The 17,170-nt window shown below is 41.7% G+C and overlaps 1 protein-coding gene across 1 annotated transcript in view; it reads left to right on the plus strand.

Moving 5' to 3' along the window:
- The window catches only part of PTPN11 (protein tyrosine phosphatase non-receptor type 11), a 71,531-nt gene extending 54,649 nt beyond the window's left edge, over window positions 1-16,882 (plus strand). Inside the window, exons 11-16 of the mRNA XM_020979888.2 lie at window positions 478-632; window positions 1,535-1,602; window positions 2,021-2,172; window positions 5,965-6,077; window positions 9,170-9,271; window positions 11,506-16,882. Of these exons, the coding sequence (XP_020835547.1) occupies window positions 478-632; window positions 1,535-1,602; window positions 2,021-2,172; window positions 5,965-6,077; window positions 9,170-9,239 (558 nt within the window). The 3' untranslated portion in view covers window positions 9,240-9,271; window positions 11,506-16,882. The remainder of the gene's footprint in view (window positions 1-477; window positions 633-1,534; window positions 1,603-2,020; window positions 2,173-5,964; window positions 6,078-9,169; window positions 9,272-11,505) is intronic.
- Window positions 16,883-17,170: the final 288 nt, after the last annotated feature.

Here is a 17,170-nt window from a genome sequence, read left to right on the forward strand (position 1 = left end):
TAAGACTGGCAGAGTGTTTTCCATTGGTTATTTCCATAGGTATGTCTTAGGACCTAGCTAAGAGCTGATCAAATGAGGGAAAGTAGGCAAAAAGCTTCCACACCTCCTCTTCCCTAGTCCAGTGTCCATGTCAGGAGCCCATATGACTTCTACTTAAAGACCTCCTGGGTTGGGGAGCGGGGAGTCTCCCTTATTCTAAGAGATGAATTACCCAAGTAAGCAAAGCTTACCCATAAAAATTATGGCTATTGTATGAAGTTGACTTTAAAAGGACAGGGCCCAAGTCCAGCTACAGAAAAAAACCCAACATCTTAAAAGGTCCCAGAGATGGTAACTTCAGCTGTTTTTGTGGAATTTGGTTGTTTTTAAATTCTGGTTTCTTTGGATCATTTAGTATCCCTGATTATTCCTGATTTAGGGAAGTTCTCCCCCTTGGAATATTTAATTCTTTCCTGCTGCTTCTTGGCTCTACTTCAGGGGAACACGGAGAGAACAGTATGGCAGTATCATTTTAGAACCTGGCCCGATCACGGCGTGCCTACTGATCCCGGGGGTGTTCTGGACTTTTTAGAAGAGGTCCATCACAAGCAGGAGAGCATTCCTGATGCAGGCCCTGTGGTGGTGCATTGCAGGTAATCATCCAGATCATGGCTGAACTTTGGTGTGGTTCTGGGTAGAGAGAATCTTAATTTCCCAAAGCAGGGGGATGCGTGCTCCCTGCTCCCCCATTTCTCACCTCCTAGCTCTCAGAGGAAAACATGAGCATTTGTAGGAAATCTGGATAGATAGTATAAGAAAAGGACATTTGTCACCTGTGAACACGTTCCTTACTGAGTCCTAAAGACTGTAATTTCAATCAGCAAATATTTCTTGAATGGCTGTAAGCAGAGGGCTGAAGCTAGGGCTGGGTGTGGTATTGCAATGATAAAAGAAGGATGAGACACAGTCCCTGGTTTGAAGGAGTTTGTTATCTTGTTCGATTTTCTTTTTTTGTGTGTGTAGGATTTTAGGCTCTGATTTGGTTGTAGTTCTGATCTCTTTTAACATGGAAAGAAGAGATTTTTTTCCCCTCAAGCTACTGTTGATTGCTTTAAATAGACATGGACCACATCCCATTCAGGGCTTTGGTGGGAGCTGTGATCTCATGCCTCATGCCTTCATACTGGTGCCCACAAATGTATCATGCCCCACATTTGGGGTAAGCTGTGTGTGTCAGGAGGAGACTTTATTTTTGTATATTATATTTGCGCAGTGGGCAAGTAGATGTGTGGGAGGCCACTTAACTTTAGTTATTTGCACAACTTAATTAAAATATGCCTTGTTAAAAATAATCCCCCTTCCCCGACATTTGGTCTATTATCAGTATTCTTATTTTGAACACCTCCCCAACACAATGTGTGCATGTGTGTGTGTGTGTGTGCACACAACACATCCACACACACACATCCACATAGAGGAAACCATAACCATCCCTTGAAAGGCTTTGCTGTGACTGGAAGAAAAATGAACAGTTTTTTGTTTTCTTTACCCACAGTGCTGGGATTGGCAGGACAGGAACTTTCATTGTGATTGACATCCTTATTGACATTATCAGAGAGAAAGGTAAGTCAGCTGTGGACTCAGAAGCTCAAATTTCTGTTTTCATGTTTACTGGGGGAGAGAACAAAAGACCACGTCAGGAGGAGAAATGGATTTAAATGGGACCACCAAACTTGTATCTTTCCAGAGCAGTTCTAGCTGGTGCAGGAGCACCAGATGTGGTGGGCAGAGTTGGCAACTGGAAATTGAACTAAAGAGCTGTGTCCCCTCGGACTGAGTCCTTTAATGGCCACCCACATAGTATTTTGTGGGATGTGGAAATGAATGATTCTTGGCTGTGTGAATCCTTGGGGACCAGTTCTATCAGTGGAAAGCCTTTCCTGCTCATAGATCAAAGCTGAGTGTCAGTTGTGTGTGTACAGAGGCCTCGTGTGATATGTGAGACAATGCAGGGTCAGCACTGCTGTTTGTTTTCTTCTAGGTGTGGATTGTGACATTGATGTTCCCAAGACCATTCAGATGGTGAGATCCCAGAGGTCAGGGATGGTCCAGACAGAAGCCCAGTACAGATTTATCTACATGGCCGTGCAGCATTATATTGAGACGCTACAGCGCAGAATTGAGGAGGAGCAGGTACAGTTGTTGCATAAATTGGCAAGTAGCCTTCATGCTGCATTTTCTCATTGGATCTGAAATTATTTAAGTGGAGGATAGCTCCAGCCTGGGGTACCTTCTGTCCCTTGCAGGCCCCAAGCATATCAGTGGCTGTCTACATTCCTCCTTTTGAGTAAGGAGCCAGTGCCCAATAGGAGGTTCCTCCGATGGAGCAGGTGTGAAAGACTCATGGAGCACGAGAGTGACCCTCACACACGTTGGGAGCTTTAATGAATTTGCCATTTGACCTCCTAGAAGGAAGAATGATGAGGAAATGACTGGACAGGAAGGCTCTGGTTTTCCTTGGATTGTGCAGTGAGCTGATGGAAGAGCTAAGCTTAGCATACAAGCCCCTAAGCTTTTGGACCATTCCTGTAACCCCAAAGCTCATTCTCCGATTTCCATGTCTTAGTCTGAATTTGGTCACTCTGATAACACCCAGGCTTCGGGGTGGCCAGTTCTTAGTGCTGTCGAGTAGTTGGAAGCAGTGAAATTTCCATTTTCAGTAAGATCTGGGTAATGAAGAAGAATTTGAACTTAGAGTCCCTCCATCTAAAAGCTGTTCATATCAAACCCGAAGCTGAGTTAATTAGGAATATGCTGAGATGAGGAAAAGAAGTAGAATGGCTTTTTTTCCATTAGTGGCATAGCTCTTGCTGTTACTGAAATCTTGTCTGAGCATCAAAGTGGTTTGTTGGTATTGCTGTGATTGCCTTCCAAAGATCTGGGCCACGGCCTGAAGCTTTCTTTAGAGTGGTAATGGGCCCTCCATAATGACAATTTCTAGTTCAGTGAAGTAGCCACCACGTTGCCAGGGCTCAGTTAGCCAGAACACAAGGCCTGTTTGTTGGGAATAGACCTTGGTCTTCGCTCCATTTGCTTGCCAGGATCTTATGTGGCCACTATGACATACTGTGTGGTTAACATGCTAACAAAGGCCAGCTCAGGGATTTTTTAACGTTTATGTTTTTTAAACTCTCAGTTCCTTAAATCTGTATTTAAAATTGTGTGGATAGATCAGCACAAGTTAGGAGAGTTGAGGTGCTTATGTTGTTGGGAGGGCAGGACTTCTGAAAGTGGTACAAATTCTTGTTTTGATGAATCTTGGGATTCTTCTTTCCTAGTACGTCAGTTCTATTTTAATTGGTTGTCAGATTCCTCACTGTTTGAAGTGCTAAGTTGGAGTGGATGATGGGTTTTTTTTCCTACACAGAAGAAAAAAATCAATTTAGTTTTATCTATATATATATTTAAAGTGTAAACTCCTTGAAATCAGGGGCTATTTTATTTCATCCTCTGTTGAATTGAACTGAATGCAAGGCCTCTGCTGTAGCCACCTTATAATTTAGTTATCATTTGACTTTGTTTCTTGACGTTTGGACATGTAGCATTTTGGACAACTTTTTCAGTTATTTTTTAATGTGGACATGTGGTTTTCATTTTCTTTTTTCTCACTATGCAGAGACTTAGGTTGGTAGCTTCTTGGGGGCAGGGAGTGGGGAAAAGCAAGAGAAAACCTGGACTGTGATTCTTTTTTGAAGAGTTAAAGATTAAAGAACCTGGAGTTACCACACGTGGAAAGATATCTATCCATATTTGTATCTCTGTATATGGGTGTGTGTGTGTGTGTGCACACACACATACAGAGATATATATATACACACACACACACACACACACACACACACATATATATATATGTATATATATATATGGAGGGAGAAGGGGGGGAGAGAGAGAGAGAGAGAGAGAGAGAGAGAGAGAGAGAGAGCGAGCGCGAGCGAGCACTCTGAATCTATATTACCAGATGATTTCAGAGCCTTGCAATTGTCCCTTTTCCTAACCAGCTGAAAGTCTTGGCTACAAAACCATTGGTGAGGCAGTTGGATTCATATAGATTTTTAAAAGTCTTGGCAATCTTGCTGTCAATGAAATCTGATGGAGGGAAGAATCAGTTTCAGGTTGCTTTTTAATCTCCCAAAGCACATTCCTCCATGAAGCTGTTATGGAAAAATTTAAAATTTCATGTGGAATTTTTCTTAGTGTTTCAGGCAGCCAGTGAGACAGAAGGGCTCCATTTAGCTGTCAGAGTCCCCAGGGAGCTGAGCCAGCTCCCCATCAATCAGCTCCATCCGTGGTTGTCCTCAAGTTGCTACAAAAGTCCCAGGAAGCTGTGCAGTCAGAGCTCTGGATTCTTTGAGTCACTGCGGTCATTCCTAAACCACTTGTATTCCTCTTTGAAAAATTGCCCTCTTTTTACAGTTACTGCAGTGCAAAAAGGATTCCTCTTGGTCTTGAGGAAAGAGTTAATGAGAAGAGTTCATTTTGTAGGTTTTTGTATAGTCTACCTTTTCTAGAAGATTTCATATCAGTCAGGCTGAGATTTCAGTGCTAAAATTGATGGACTTTGAGGTTCTTGGGTTATTTGCATGCAAGTTACTCCAAAATAGACTTGAGTGAATATAAGCAAGGAACTTAATTTGTTTGTTTGTTGGTAATGTGTGTTGAAATATGCCACCCTTTGTATACAAAGATGTTGCTGTTTATCATCCACAGAGTGTAATCTTTCAGCCATTTATGCATCTGGTAGTTGTGCTGGATGTTAATCCATTAAAATCTCTCCCTTGAGCGTGCTTCCTAACTAATGACTGACATATTTGCAAGGTAGGTAGCTAGAACTAGTCAGGCCTAGTCTGTGGCCATTGAGAGCACTGAAGTCCAGCCCCAACCCTGGCCCATGAGGGGTTTTAACCTGTGACTTTTGCTTCCTTTGGATTCTCTCCTTACTAATGCTGGTTCATAGTGTGCCCTTAGGCACCTATATCCCGCTGCCAGTAAAATGAACTCTCATTTAAATGATAGTCAGTGCTGTTTGGGTAATGGTTACTTTATAATTAGGTCAAAAATGCTGCAAATGCTAGATAGTGAATGTTTCTTTGAGACTGCCCTCAGCTTGAAAGATACATTGCATGATGATACAGATATTTGATGAGGTTAGAAGTCCTGATTCAATGGTATCGGCATAAATGGGAAGGGATTCTTAACTGATCTCTTTTTTAGAGGTGTTGTTTCATTTTCAGGCGAGTGAGGTTCAATTTATTTCATTTAGAGCTTTGCCACCCCTTTGGCTCAGCTTGTGTATGAGTTGGGGTGATGTGCTTACTGGGAGATTTTTCAGAACCAGCTTTGCAGCATTGAGGGGTCCAAAGGGCCCCTCACTGAGTAAGGAACGGTGTGGAGGGGACACCATCAGGTGTCTGTGTAGCCCTGCTGCCTCTCCTTCTTCAGTGAGCCATTTCCCAGGGCTTCCTTCCTTCTGCACTGCTCAGGCTGGGGCTGCTGGGACTGTGGGGCCATTTCTGCTGGAGTTCAGTCTTTTCCTGGAATCTGTTCTGATTTCATACCTGGGGCTCACAAAGCTGTATTGCAGAGGAGCCATGAAATGGTGACTATGGGAATGCTTCCCTCTCTTAGCTAAGAGGTTTGTTCTGAGCCAGGCTGAAGTTGTTACACATGATTTCGTCTTGCTCTAAAATTCTCTAGGCTTGAAAGGGCACTTTTGATCATAGGAAAGGTTCAGGTTGTACATTGTAGTTGGAAAGATAAATTCTTATCCATTCTGGCTTCTGACAGCGTCTTAGTGTTTCCTGAATGTTCACCACTTGTTTGACCACCTAAAGAATGAGATTTTAGGCTCCTTCATTAAAACGTGTTCTTTTTTCAGGCCTTTCTGAAACTTAAAATGTTTTATCTTTGCTCTTTGGTTTTCAGAAAAGTAAGAGAAAAGGGCATGAATATACAAACATTAAATATTCCCTAGCGGACCAGACAAGTGGAGATCAGAGTCCTCTCCCACCCTGCACCCCGACTCCAGCCTGTCCAGAGTAAGTAGTAGGGAGGGAATTGGGTTTTTTTTCTGAAAATCCTTCTGCAAAATGGCTCTTTTTGCAGCCCAAGACTTACATGGACATGTGCTGTGGTTAATCAGCTGGCTAATAACGTCCATTATCAATTAGCAGATTCGTAGCTTGTGCCTTGTTAATACTTCTCAAAGCCTTAGCTGGTTTATTTAACTGATGGCTGGCTGGCTGGCTGGCTGTTGCCTTCCCTAGGGGTTATTAATATATCAAAGCGATATTTGTTGAGCCTAGCCAAGTACCAAATTAGGTTTATATCTTTTTGTTCCCAAGGCTGATGGTTGCTGGTTATCCTTTCCTCCCCTCCCGTCTTTACCTTTTTTGGGGGGAGGGGAGAAGATTTTTGGAAACCTGTTAAATAAGTGAGCCCTTAGCTTGTCACCATAGAGTTGAGCTACATGTTTGCTACTAGTTGATAGATATGAGTTTTGGGACCTTATTCACAAAATGTAATTTATAGACACTTGTCAGATCAATTCTGTGAACAGCCACAAGAAGCTTACATTACTGGTCCCTTTGGTTAACATTTGCCTCTCTAGGTTAATTTTCACAAGCCTCCTATTGGCTCTTTCCTACTGGTTCACATTTGCAAATCTGTTCTGCCTTTGGCTTCTCATGTGTTTGTTTGTTTGTTTAGTCATTCATTTATATGTTTATCTGTCTATTTATTTGTTTGCCCATTTATTTATTTGTTCACTCATTTATTTTAAACTTGACAACTCAACAAAAACAAATATTGAAATACTCATAGAACAAAATTGATTGCTATAAAACCACAAACTCCATTAGTTATGATTTGTTTTTTAAGAGTGTGTATTAACTTTAAGAAAAATAACAGCAAATCTTGTTTGCCTTTGTATCCCCCTTTGATTTTTTATTTCTGCATTTTTTTCTGGATTTTGTTGCTGTGGTTAAATTTTTTTTATATATTTTTGTAGTCTGTGTGTATATTCTGTCATTACTTTTCCATACAAATGGTTTAGACTGTGTGTGAGGTGAGTAATCATATGTGTGCTTCTAATTTAATCATCATGTCATACGTCATGTATCAGATGTGTTTCCTCTAGCAGATGAATGCTGCTTTCTTCTCTTCCTATTCCTGCTTCTTGGCCTCTTTTTTTTTTTTAAACATTCATTGTATTTTACGTACTTTGTCTGCTGTTTCCCGATGACATTTTTTTTGTAGTCATGTATAACACATCCATAATGTTGTGAAAGAAAACACAGACAAAAAAAAAACCTCAAGAAAAATAAAGTAAAAAAGTATGCTTCAGACACCATCTGTTTTTTCTCTGGGGATGGATAGCATTTTTCATCATAAGTCCTTCAGAGGGGCAGCTAAGTGACGCAGTGAATAGAGCACCGTCTCTGGAGTCAGGAGGACCTGAGTTCAAATCCGGCCTCAGACACATACTACTTCCTAGCATTGTGACTCTGGGCAAGTCACTTAACCCCAATTGCCTCACTAAAAATAAACAAACAAACAAATAAATAAGTCCTTCAGAGTTGTCTTGGACTGTTGTATTGCTGAGAATAGCCAAGTCATTGACAGCTGATCATCTTACAATATTGCTGTAACTTTGTACACAATATATTTCACTTTGCATCAGCTCATGTAAGACTTTCCAGGTTTTTCTGAGAGCATTTTGCTCGTCATTTCTTATAGTACAACAGTATTCCATTACAATCACACACTACAACTTGCTTAGCCATTCCCCAACTGATGGGCATCCCCCAATTTTCAATTCTTTGCCCCCAGAAAAGAGCTGCTATAAATATTCCTGTACATATAGGTCCTTTTCCTTTTCGTTTTTTACCTCTTTGGGGATACAGATCCAGTAGTGGCGTTGCCAGGTCAAAGGGCATGCCTGGGTCTATAGCCCTTTGGCCATAGCTCCAAATTGTTCTGCAGAATGGTTGAATCAGTTCACAACTCCACCAACAGTGAGTACATTAGTGTCTCATTTTTCCCTCATCCTCTCCAACATTTGTCATTTACTTTTTCTGTCCTCTTAACCAATCTAATAGGTATGAGGTAGTACCTCAGAACTGTTTTAATTTGCATTTTTCCAGTCAGTAGTGGGCTAGAACATTTTTTCATATGGCTATAGATAGCTTTGATTACTTCATCTGGGAACTGTTCATATCTTTTGATTATTTATCATTTGGGGAATGGCTCTTGGTTTTATAAATTTGACTCAGTTCTCTATATGTTTGAGAAATGAGGCCTTTGTCAGCGAAACTTGCTTCAAAATTTTTTTTCCCCATTTACTGTTGCTATTTCCCTCCATTCTGTTTCTGCCCCCCCATGCTCCGCTGTTTATTCTGTTCTCTCTCTCCTTTCACCCTGTCCCTCCTCAAAAGTGTTTTGCTTCTTACTACCCGCTCCCCCAATCTGCCTTCTCTTCTATCACTGTGGTGGGGGGGACGTGCCCCCAGTCCTCTTCCCTCCTACTTTCCTGTAGGGTTAGATAGATTTTTTTATACCCAATTGAGTGTGTTTGTGTTATTCCCTCTTTGAGTCAATTCTGATGAGAGTAAGGTTCACTTACTCCCCCTTACCTCCCCCCTCTTCCCCTCCACTGTAAAATATTTTTCTTGCCTCCTTTATGTGAGATAATTTACCCCATTCTACCTCTCCCTTTCTCTTCTTCCCAGTACATTCCTCTCTTACCCCTTAATTTTATTTTTTTAGATATCATCCCTTCATATTCAACTCACACCTGTGCCCTCTGTCTATATATATTCCTTCTAACTACCCTAATAAAGGGAAAGGTCTTATGAATTACAAACAACATCTTTTGGGCTCTTTACCACAACGGAGAGCTGGTTTGTGAAATGGATTTCTTTATCGATGAGCAGTGGGGGCAGAATGCAGGCCTCCTTGGCAGCATACTTCCAGGTATCTTCTTTCCCTCATACTGACTTTGCAATTTAGGATCTGAAAGTCGTGGCATAATATCTTCAGATTGACTAAGTTATTGATACTCTGGTTGGTGACGTTATAACAAGATGCCTTTCTTCTGCCTGGTTTGCATTTTTGTAAATATCTTTTTCAGAATGAGAGAAGATAGCGCTAGAGTATATGAAAATGTGGGCTTGGTGCAGCAGCAGAAGAGTTTTAGATGAGAAGACCTGCCGAGGTTTCAGCTCAGAGCTGGGTAATTAACTTCAGAATGTTTGTGGCCGTGATCGATTACTGTTCAGTATGCATGTTTTGTGATAGGTTTCATTTCTCTCAACATTAACATTTGTAAATATTTAATGAAAATATACCAATGTTAAAACTGTGTTAAAAACTTTGATAAACTATTCCCGCCCCAAGGTAACATTCTGCCAGTGTTTACTTTGACAACCTTTTCAGAATCCACAAAAATCAGAGTTCATTCTTTGAAGGTGACTTGATATCTCTCTTGGGAATTAGTTCTTTTTCTGAATTGCTTAGTAGGGGCTGCCATGGCCGCCTAGAATACAACCTGTATGGATGCCGTGGGGCTCGTGTAAAGAGGAACATACCCCTTGGAGTTAAGAATGCTTGGCTTTCTTCCTCGCTCTGCCCCATAGCAGTTGGGTGACCCTGGGAAAAGCTGCAGAAACAGCTCAGAGTCGACCTCATTCCAGGCTGTTCATTAATGAGAATCATCTTGACAGCATCCCCAGCTCCACTTGAACACCTCAAATGTTGGGGCCCTCGCTGCCTCTCAAGGCAGCTCATTCCTCCTCTCGACAGCTCTCCTGCTTAAGAAGCACGTTCTTAGGTTGAGCTGGAATTTGTCTTTCTGTGACTTGCATCTACTGCTTGTAAAAGTTCTGTCCTCTGGGACCAAGCACAACAAAGAGAATCACCAGATCTCAGCATGGTCTCGGCTCTCCGTGGCCTCTTCACACACCCTGTACCTGTGAAGAACATCCCTGTGCAATGTGTCTGACATTGGTATCCAGCCTCTTCTCAGACATCCTCAAGTGAAGGAGAGCCCACCACCTCTCACGGCGTCCCATTGGCTAGAGTTAGGAGGGACCTTTTCTAGATATTGAGCCCAAATTGGCCTGTTACAGCTTCCAACTTTTGTTTCTTGTTTTTCTCTCTGAGACTGAGTAAAACAAATGATAACCTTGATAGCTTTTCTTTTCCCCCCATGATAACCTTCAAATACTGGGAAGCATCAATTATGTACCCTTCTCTCCCAACTCTATTTCCTTCAGCTGATCCTCGTGTGGCATGGACTCAAAGCCTTTTACCCTCTCGATTGGCCTCCTCTGGACCTTCTCCATCTCATCAGTGCCCTTCTTGACCTATGCTGCCTGAAATGACCTTAGTTGTGCGGAAGATGTCTGATAGCACAGCAGGATCAGCTCTTCCTTATTTCTGGATCTTGGGCCTCTCTCTGCTGCCCTAGTTCTCCTTAGCTTCCTAAGATTCTCTTATTCTAGCTGCCCCCCATCCCCATCCCCAACTCTTTTAGGCGACCTATGTCTCTTCACGAGCCCTTCCACATGAAAGCATTTCAAATCCTTGAACATGTTTCGAGCCCCTTGTGCTGCCAAATCTTCTAATTTCTAGGCAAAGTATGCTCTGTTCCTTCAACTGACTGACGTGGCATGGTCTCTTGTCCTTTCATTCTTCTGCTTGCCCTCTTTTGAGTCTGCCCCAGTCTGTCAGGGATCTTCCATAGTGTGATTCCCAGGAGTGAAAACAGTACTACAGATGGGGCCTGGCCAGGGGCCCAGGCGATGGTCACCTCCTCATTCTGGAGGCGGTCACTTTTGATGTAGCCAAGAATCGCAGTAGGTTCTTCCACTGCTCTATCACGCTGTTACTGAGCTAGCATTTAACCAAAGTGCTGTCTCCCTTAACTGTACCTGTGTAGCTGAGTATGGTAGGACTATACATTTATCCCTGTCAAAATCTATTGTATTAGAGAAGATCGACTTCTTGTTAAATAAGAAAGATTTCAGCCAACATTCTGATGTGTTGAGATATTTTTGGAACCAGTTAGCATTGGCTCTCACTTTTGTGCCATTAGTAGGGCCACTGAATACAACAAGGCTAGGTTCAGATCACCATGCATTCTTTTAGAGATCACTGTCCCCTCTGTAAAACAAAGGAATTAGATCAAATGATCATTATTTAAGTTCCCTTTCATTTCTGAGTCAGTGATCCTACATAATTTTAAAGTATTCTACCCTGCTAATTGGCCCTAATGCCTTTTTAGAAGGTTTAACTCTTCAGATTAGAGACAAAAGTATTTCTTAATAACAAATAGAAAGTGGTGATTTGCCATGAGCTTATTTTTTCAATATGGAATTCCACATCAACAAAATGTCTTCATTTTTATTAAGCTTTTAGATATACATTCCTAAATAATTTCTTGCTTTTTTTTCCTTCTCTTTCCAGATATGACTATTCCTCCCCACCCCCAAAAGGTCAAGAAAGATGCAAGTACTTTCATGTGAAGAATGAATTTGGAAGGTTTGCATTCTGACTGTTTAACTTCTGCTAATAAGCAAAGTGCGAAACCATATAAAGATCATGAATTTCTCTCTCAACAATGCCTGATTTACAGTTGCTTGTTTTTTAAATAAGAAGAAATCATCTCTACAATGTAGACAATGTTATATTTTATAGAATTTTGTTTTAAATTGAGGAAGCTATTAAATTTTCGTTTCCACATTTTGCAGATGAGGGTGATTAAAATTCAAATTATCAGCATTTTTCTTTTTAAAATTGGAGCAGATTTATTCTCTTTCTCTTTGTGAGGCATGAAAGGGCACTTTTTGAAGGAGCAATGATTTGGGAAAATCTGTCAAAACAACATCCAGTACAAATGGGAACAATTTTTTATTATTATCTATTGTAACTGATAGGGGATAGAATCATGTCCTAATGCCTGAAGCTTACGGAGTCGAGCATTTCCTTTCCAATTGGCCACTTCAAAGTGGAAGGTGATGATGGTTTTTGGAGAGGAGGTGCCTTTTTTTGTTAGCAGATGGCTGACTTATTTCTCAGCCTAGTTGTTGAGTTTCTGTTGGGAAAACATGCACAACCCTTTGAACCAGAGTCACTGTCTTTATGCTGAAGAGAAAACTGATGACCAGTGTTGGAGGGAACATTTGCAGTCATTCAGAAAAGCAGCAGCTTGTAGCAGCGGCAGGAGGCGGCAGCAGCCTGGGGTGATTCCTGTGGCCTTCACGGTCATCTAGCGGCTTGACAGTTGGAGGCAGAAGACCTTTTAGTGAGCTTCTGATGATTCTTTGTGATTGCTCAACCCCAACCACCCTGCCATGCCATCTGTGAGCTGATATGTGTGACCCTTTCCCCATGCTCGGGGCTCCTGTGGTTTTCAGTAAGGCCTTACACTTCTCTAGGTGATCTGTACTTCAGAATCCAGTGGAAGGATGCATGATCTGAGCCGGGTCGCTCAAGTCGATCTGTGCGAACATAGAGGGTTGCTTGAAGCAAGGCAGAAAGGGGTCAGTGCCAGGACTGAGGGATAGGATTGCCAGCGATAGCTCCTTTCTGTTTCATTGAATGGGATTTTCACCAACCTTCTTTTACCTTAAGTGCCTTCCAGAGCCACATCCCTCTTTGCTATGTGTGTTCCACTGTTCTTCATTGTGTTTATTTCAGCTGAAGTATTTTTGGTCATATTTGTAAAGACAAATAAGCTCCTCTGGTGACTTCCCTTTTGAGCCCCTGTAACTACTCAGGTTCCTTGCCCTCTGGCTGTCTTTTGTTTCTGTGCTTTGAGCCTCCCCGGGTCTCAGAGGCAGAGTGGAGAAGAGTCAGTGACTACATCAGGCCCACATTGCCAAGAGTGGGAGCTTCTTTCCAGTAGAGCTGGGGTAGAGTGTTGGTTTTCCCTGAAGTCATTTGGGAAGACCTGTTTGGTCATTTTCATGCACAGAAGAGCGAATGCCCTGACTTTGGCTGTCTGTAGGATCTACTTAGCGTGAGTGCAGCTGGGCCTGAGATGAGAGAGAATTCAGGCCCTCTCCCCAAGGGGGCTGCATAAAGCCTGTATTCGGGTGAATTGAAGTAAGTGCATCTTTTTATTGCACTTTGAAAACTCTCTTATTTGCCTCTACTTTATTGTAGTACTTTGGACTCTTGACTTTGGGACAGACTTTCACCAGCATATATCCTTATATTTGTACAGTGGTTTGATTGTACAAATGTACTTGTTGCATTAATGTCAATGCCTGTAGGGTAGAATCAGTAGTATTTGCACTCTCTGAACCCAACTTGTCCTGTAACTTGATGGTGAGGTAACTTCTTTCACTTGGCTTTGTGAAGTCCTGTATGGGACGTTGGTTTAATGAAACTGTTTCTTGTTTTCCTAAATCAGTATAGTATCATGGAATTGTCAAACTGTGTCTCAGTTCTGCCAGATCACTGAATGATTATTGAGCCCTGGATAACTCCATGGAACTGGGATCTCCTCAAGGCGGGCAGGCACGTTGGTAGGGATGCCGGTGGCAGCCCATCCACGCCGTCTTCTGTTGTTCAGCCCTCGTCCGTGCTGTCCTGCAGCTCTTCCCCGGAGGGTCCCCCTGGTGTCCTCGGGGTCTCCCTCGATCCCTGGCCGCCGGGCGCCCCCTGGAGCGTGGTGATCTCATGCCTGGTCATCACTTGCCCTTGCTCCGTGGCTGTGCCCCTCCCTTTTCTGATCTTTGGTATCTCTGATGCTCTGGTTCTTTATTGCTAAAGTGCTGTAGCCTGGCCATCCCCATGCTGCTGGTGACCTGCAGCTTTAACCCTTCAGAGACTGGTAGTCTGTAGTTTGCAGCCATGAGGCATCACCAGAACTTGGTCACACTTTACCAAATTTCACATGAGCTTGTATGACACTGAAGAGGGCACAGTGGAGAGCTTGAGCCATGACAGATTGGCGAGTGGAGCTCACAGAATTAGCAGCTTAGAAAAGGTGGTATATGAGGAAGCAACAGAACCCGGGGGCAATGATGGGTAGATCGGATGACCTTGAATCATGTTTGAAGTCGCATTCATTCTGTAGCCAACGAATGAATTTTGCTACGAAAGTTGACAAAATGTTGGAATGCTTTCAGCAAGGTTTGGAAATTGTCACCTTTTGCATTTGGAAATTGTTTCCTGTGAGTCCATTGAAGGCTTCAAGACTTCACATTGTTCAAGTCACATATGGTAGGAGTTATTCCATTGAACTAACATTTAGTTTGTTAGTGAGCACCAAGGCACTTTGCTAGGCTTCTGGGGGGGTGCCAAGATAAAAAGAGAAAGAGAGAGAGATAGCATCTGCCCTCAAGGAGCACCATGCCGTGAACAGTAGAGGTTTTTGGCACAAAAATATGTGTGTGCACATTTATTAAAACCTGTTTTTAGTTGAGGTATTCATGCTTGCTTATTGCACCCTGACCAGCTGCCTGCCTCGCCCCACCTGGAGTCCTAATTCTGAGTATCATGCAGAAGTGAACTGGCTCTTTTTAAGTTGTGAAAGCAGGATTCTGTGTTTTGAGCTAGAGAATTTGTCTGAAATGTGATATTGAAATTAAAAACAAAAGCAACAAATGGATTCAACGAGACTTCAGAGTGAACAGCTCTTTTAGGGAAAACCAGAAGCTTCTAGCTAGTGTGTGGCCCTGCTGAAAATCATGGTGATTGCCCAAGTTGAAAGGAATGGACTTTTTCATGTGGTTGATTGGGGAGGGGGCAGGGAGAGAGAGAGATGGAGGGGTTGTCTTTAGCGTCTCCATGCCAGGACCCAGTACAGGCTGGACATGTGCTTTGATATAAGGCAAGGAGGCTGTCCTGTTAGTTGTGAGAGTCCATAATTAAGGTGAATTCCATTTCTTACAAACATACCAGCATGTGCTCGTTACTACATATCTTCATTACCTGCACGTCTGAGCTCAGAGCACTCATGCATAGTCCATGAATAAAATTGACAACATTGTCACCAACAGCCAGTTTTCCAATTTGGGGGACCCTTTTTTCAGATTTTGTGGCAGTTAAACAGTAAAATGCCATTCAGTTTTTGCTATTGGAAAGAGTTAAACCAATCATTTAAAAAACAAAAACCAAAAATCTATATAGAGAGGTGTGAATTGTTTAGAAATGTGGGGACATCCTTATATACTGAAAACAAAGGGCAGATATCCAGTTAAGCACACATATTCTCCAACCAGCCTCCCCCTACTACAAAAAAAAAAAAGCCAAACTCTTTGCTGGGGAGATGGTGGCACATGTCAGGTCCGGTGCTGCATTTGCACAAAGACAAGTGTACAGTGACAAGGGTATTGTACTGTGAACTTTTTTGAGGCACTGTGAAGTCAGTAATCTAGTTATTTTTTAAAAGTGTGGTTCCCCTAATGGGTGCTCTTCTGTAATGGGGCAATATTTGCTCCTATGTTAACAAAGCAGGCAGTTGAACTAGCAGACCCTGCTGCATCCCCTGCATCCTCCGTGTACAGGAAGTCCACATTGAGTCTTTTCTGATTTTCTCAAATTTGGGCTGCACCAAGGGGGAAAGGGATGCATGCCCAGAGCTAATACATGTGTTTAAAATGGTGGTGCTTAATTGGCTCACCTTTTCCCCCCGCATTCATTCCACCATTCTCTGATGGAATAAAAATAGCTAGTCAATTGCTAGAAACAGTATGTCCAGGGAGTAGGGGATTCCACTGACAGAAGGGTAAATTTTTGTTTCTGGAATGAACTGTTTGGAAGCTCCATTTAATTCACCTTATTTATCGACTCCCATTGTATCTTGAGATAATTCTAGTAGGTGTTTTTAAAAATAATTTGACATCATGGATTATTTCTAGTTCAGTGGAATGGGAAAGCAATTGAATTAGAAGTATTTGATTATAGATTTTACACCACAAGAAAACTTAAGAGTGTAACTCCTGAGGCACAACATATCTATATATATATTATATATTTTTTACCAGTACAAACCTGGTACAGTTTCGTTGACTGTGCATTGTAGAAAAAAAAATTAAAATTAAAAAAAAGTTTTATAGCAAATGGTCACGCTGATTTATGGTTATCTTATTAGGACTGCTAGCCATTAATTTGGACAGAACTTTTAATTTTCCCTCTTGAATATTAGTTTAGAAATGTAGTTTATTGTTACTGTATCCTCACTAAAATGTTTGCTCCTTTTTTTTTTATTTGGAACAGATTGCAAATCTATCTAGGAGCTCATTTCAGTGTTTTTCATAACTTTTTATTACTCAAAACTAATTTGAAAAATGTTTCCACGCTCAACCTCAAAACCTGTAATTATTAATTTTGCCTGTTTATTTATGACATAATTGTGATTCTTTTTATTACTAAAGGCTAATGAGAAGGGATCCTTGAAGCTGATGACTAGGCCTACTTTTACTTTTCCTGCAGTGTATGAAGTATTGTACCAGAGTATTAAATGAAATGTAATATTTTATTGAAAATCTGTCCTTTAAAAGGAATACATTTTAGGATGTCATCAATTTGATGTGACTCATGCACATGTTGACAATATGCGCTGTGTTTATTATACATTTAGTGTTTCAGAAGACTCCCTTCTTGCCTTTTTGCCCACCTGTATTATGTAGTCGGTTTGCAATTGTCAAAAAACGACATGAAAAGAGTAGTTTATGTACAGAAACAATAGTGGATGTTAATCGCCTCCCGACCTGTATTTATGGGTGTTAGCTCAGAGGCTTTGCTAGCGGCAAGGCTGAATTATCAGAGTAAAAGCGTATTGGTAAACTGTATCAGAACTGAAAATTAGAAATAAAATCATTTTCTTATATTCTGGTGTTTTTACTGATTTCGTTAAAAATTCTGGTGGAAAGATGTATCCACAAGCATTTATCAGGTGCCTGCTGTGGCCTGGGTAGTGTGCTAAGAGCTGGTGATATCAAGGCAAATATGAAACAGTTCCTGCCCTCCAAGAGACTGTTGGTGAAGACAACCCATGTACATGTGTACAAAACAAAATATTAATCATCCTCTCGGGTCAGCTTAAGAAAGGGCTGACCTGTAGATGCCGTGAAACAGAAGGTCCATTGAAATGAAGAATGAGTAGTTCATTCATGTA

Source organism: Phascolarctos cinereus, unplaced genomic scaffold (assembly GCF_003287225.1).
Source record: "Phascolarctos cinereus isolate Bilbo 61053 unplaced genomic scaffold, phaCin_HiC Scaffold_4;HRSCAF=312, whole genome shotgun sequence".
Taxonomy (NCBI): domain Eukaryota; kingdom Metazoa; phylum Chordata; class Mammalia; order Diprotodontia; family Phascolarctidae; genus Phascolarctos; species Phascolarctos cinereus.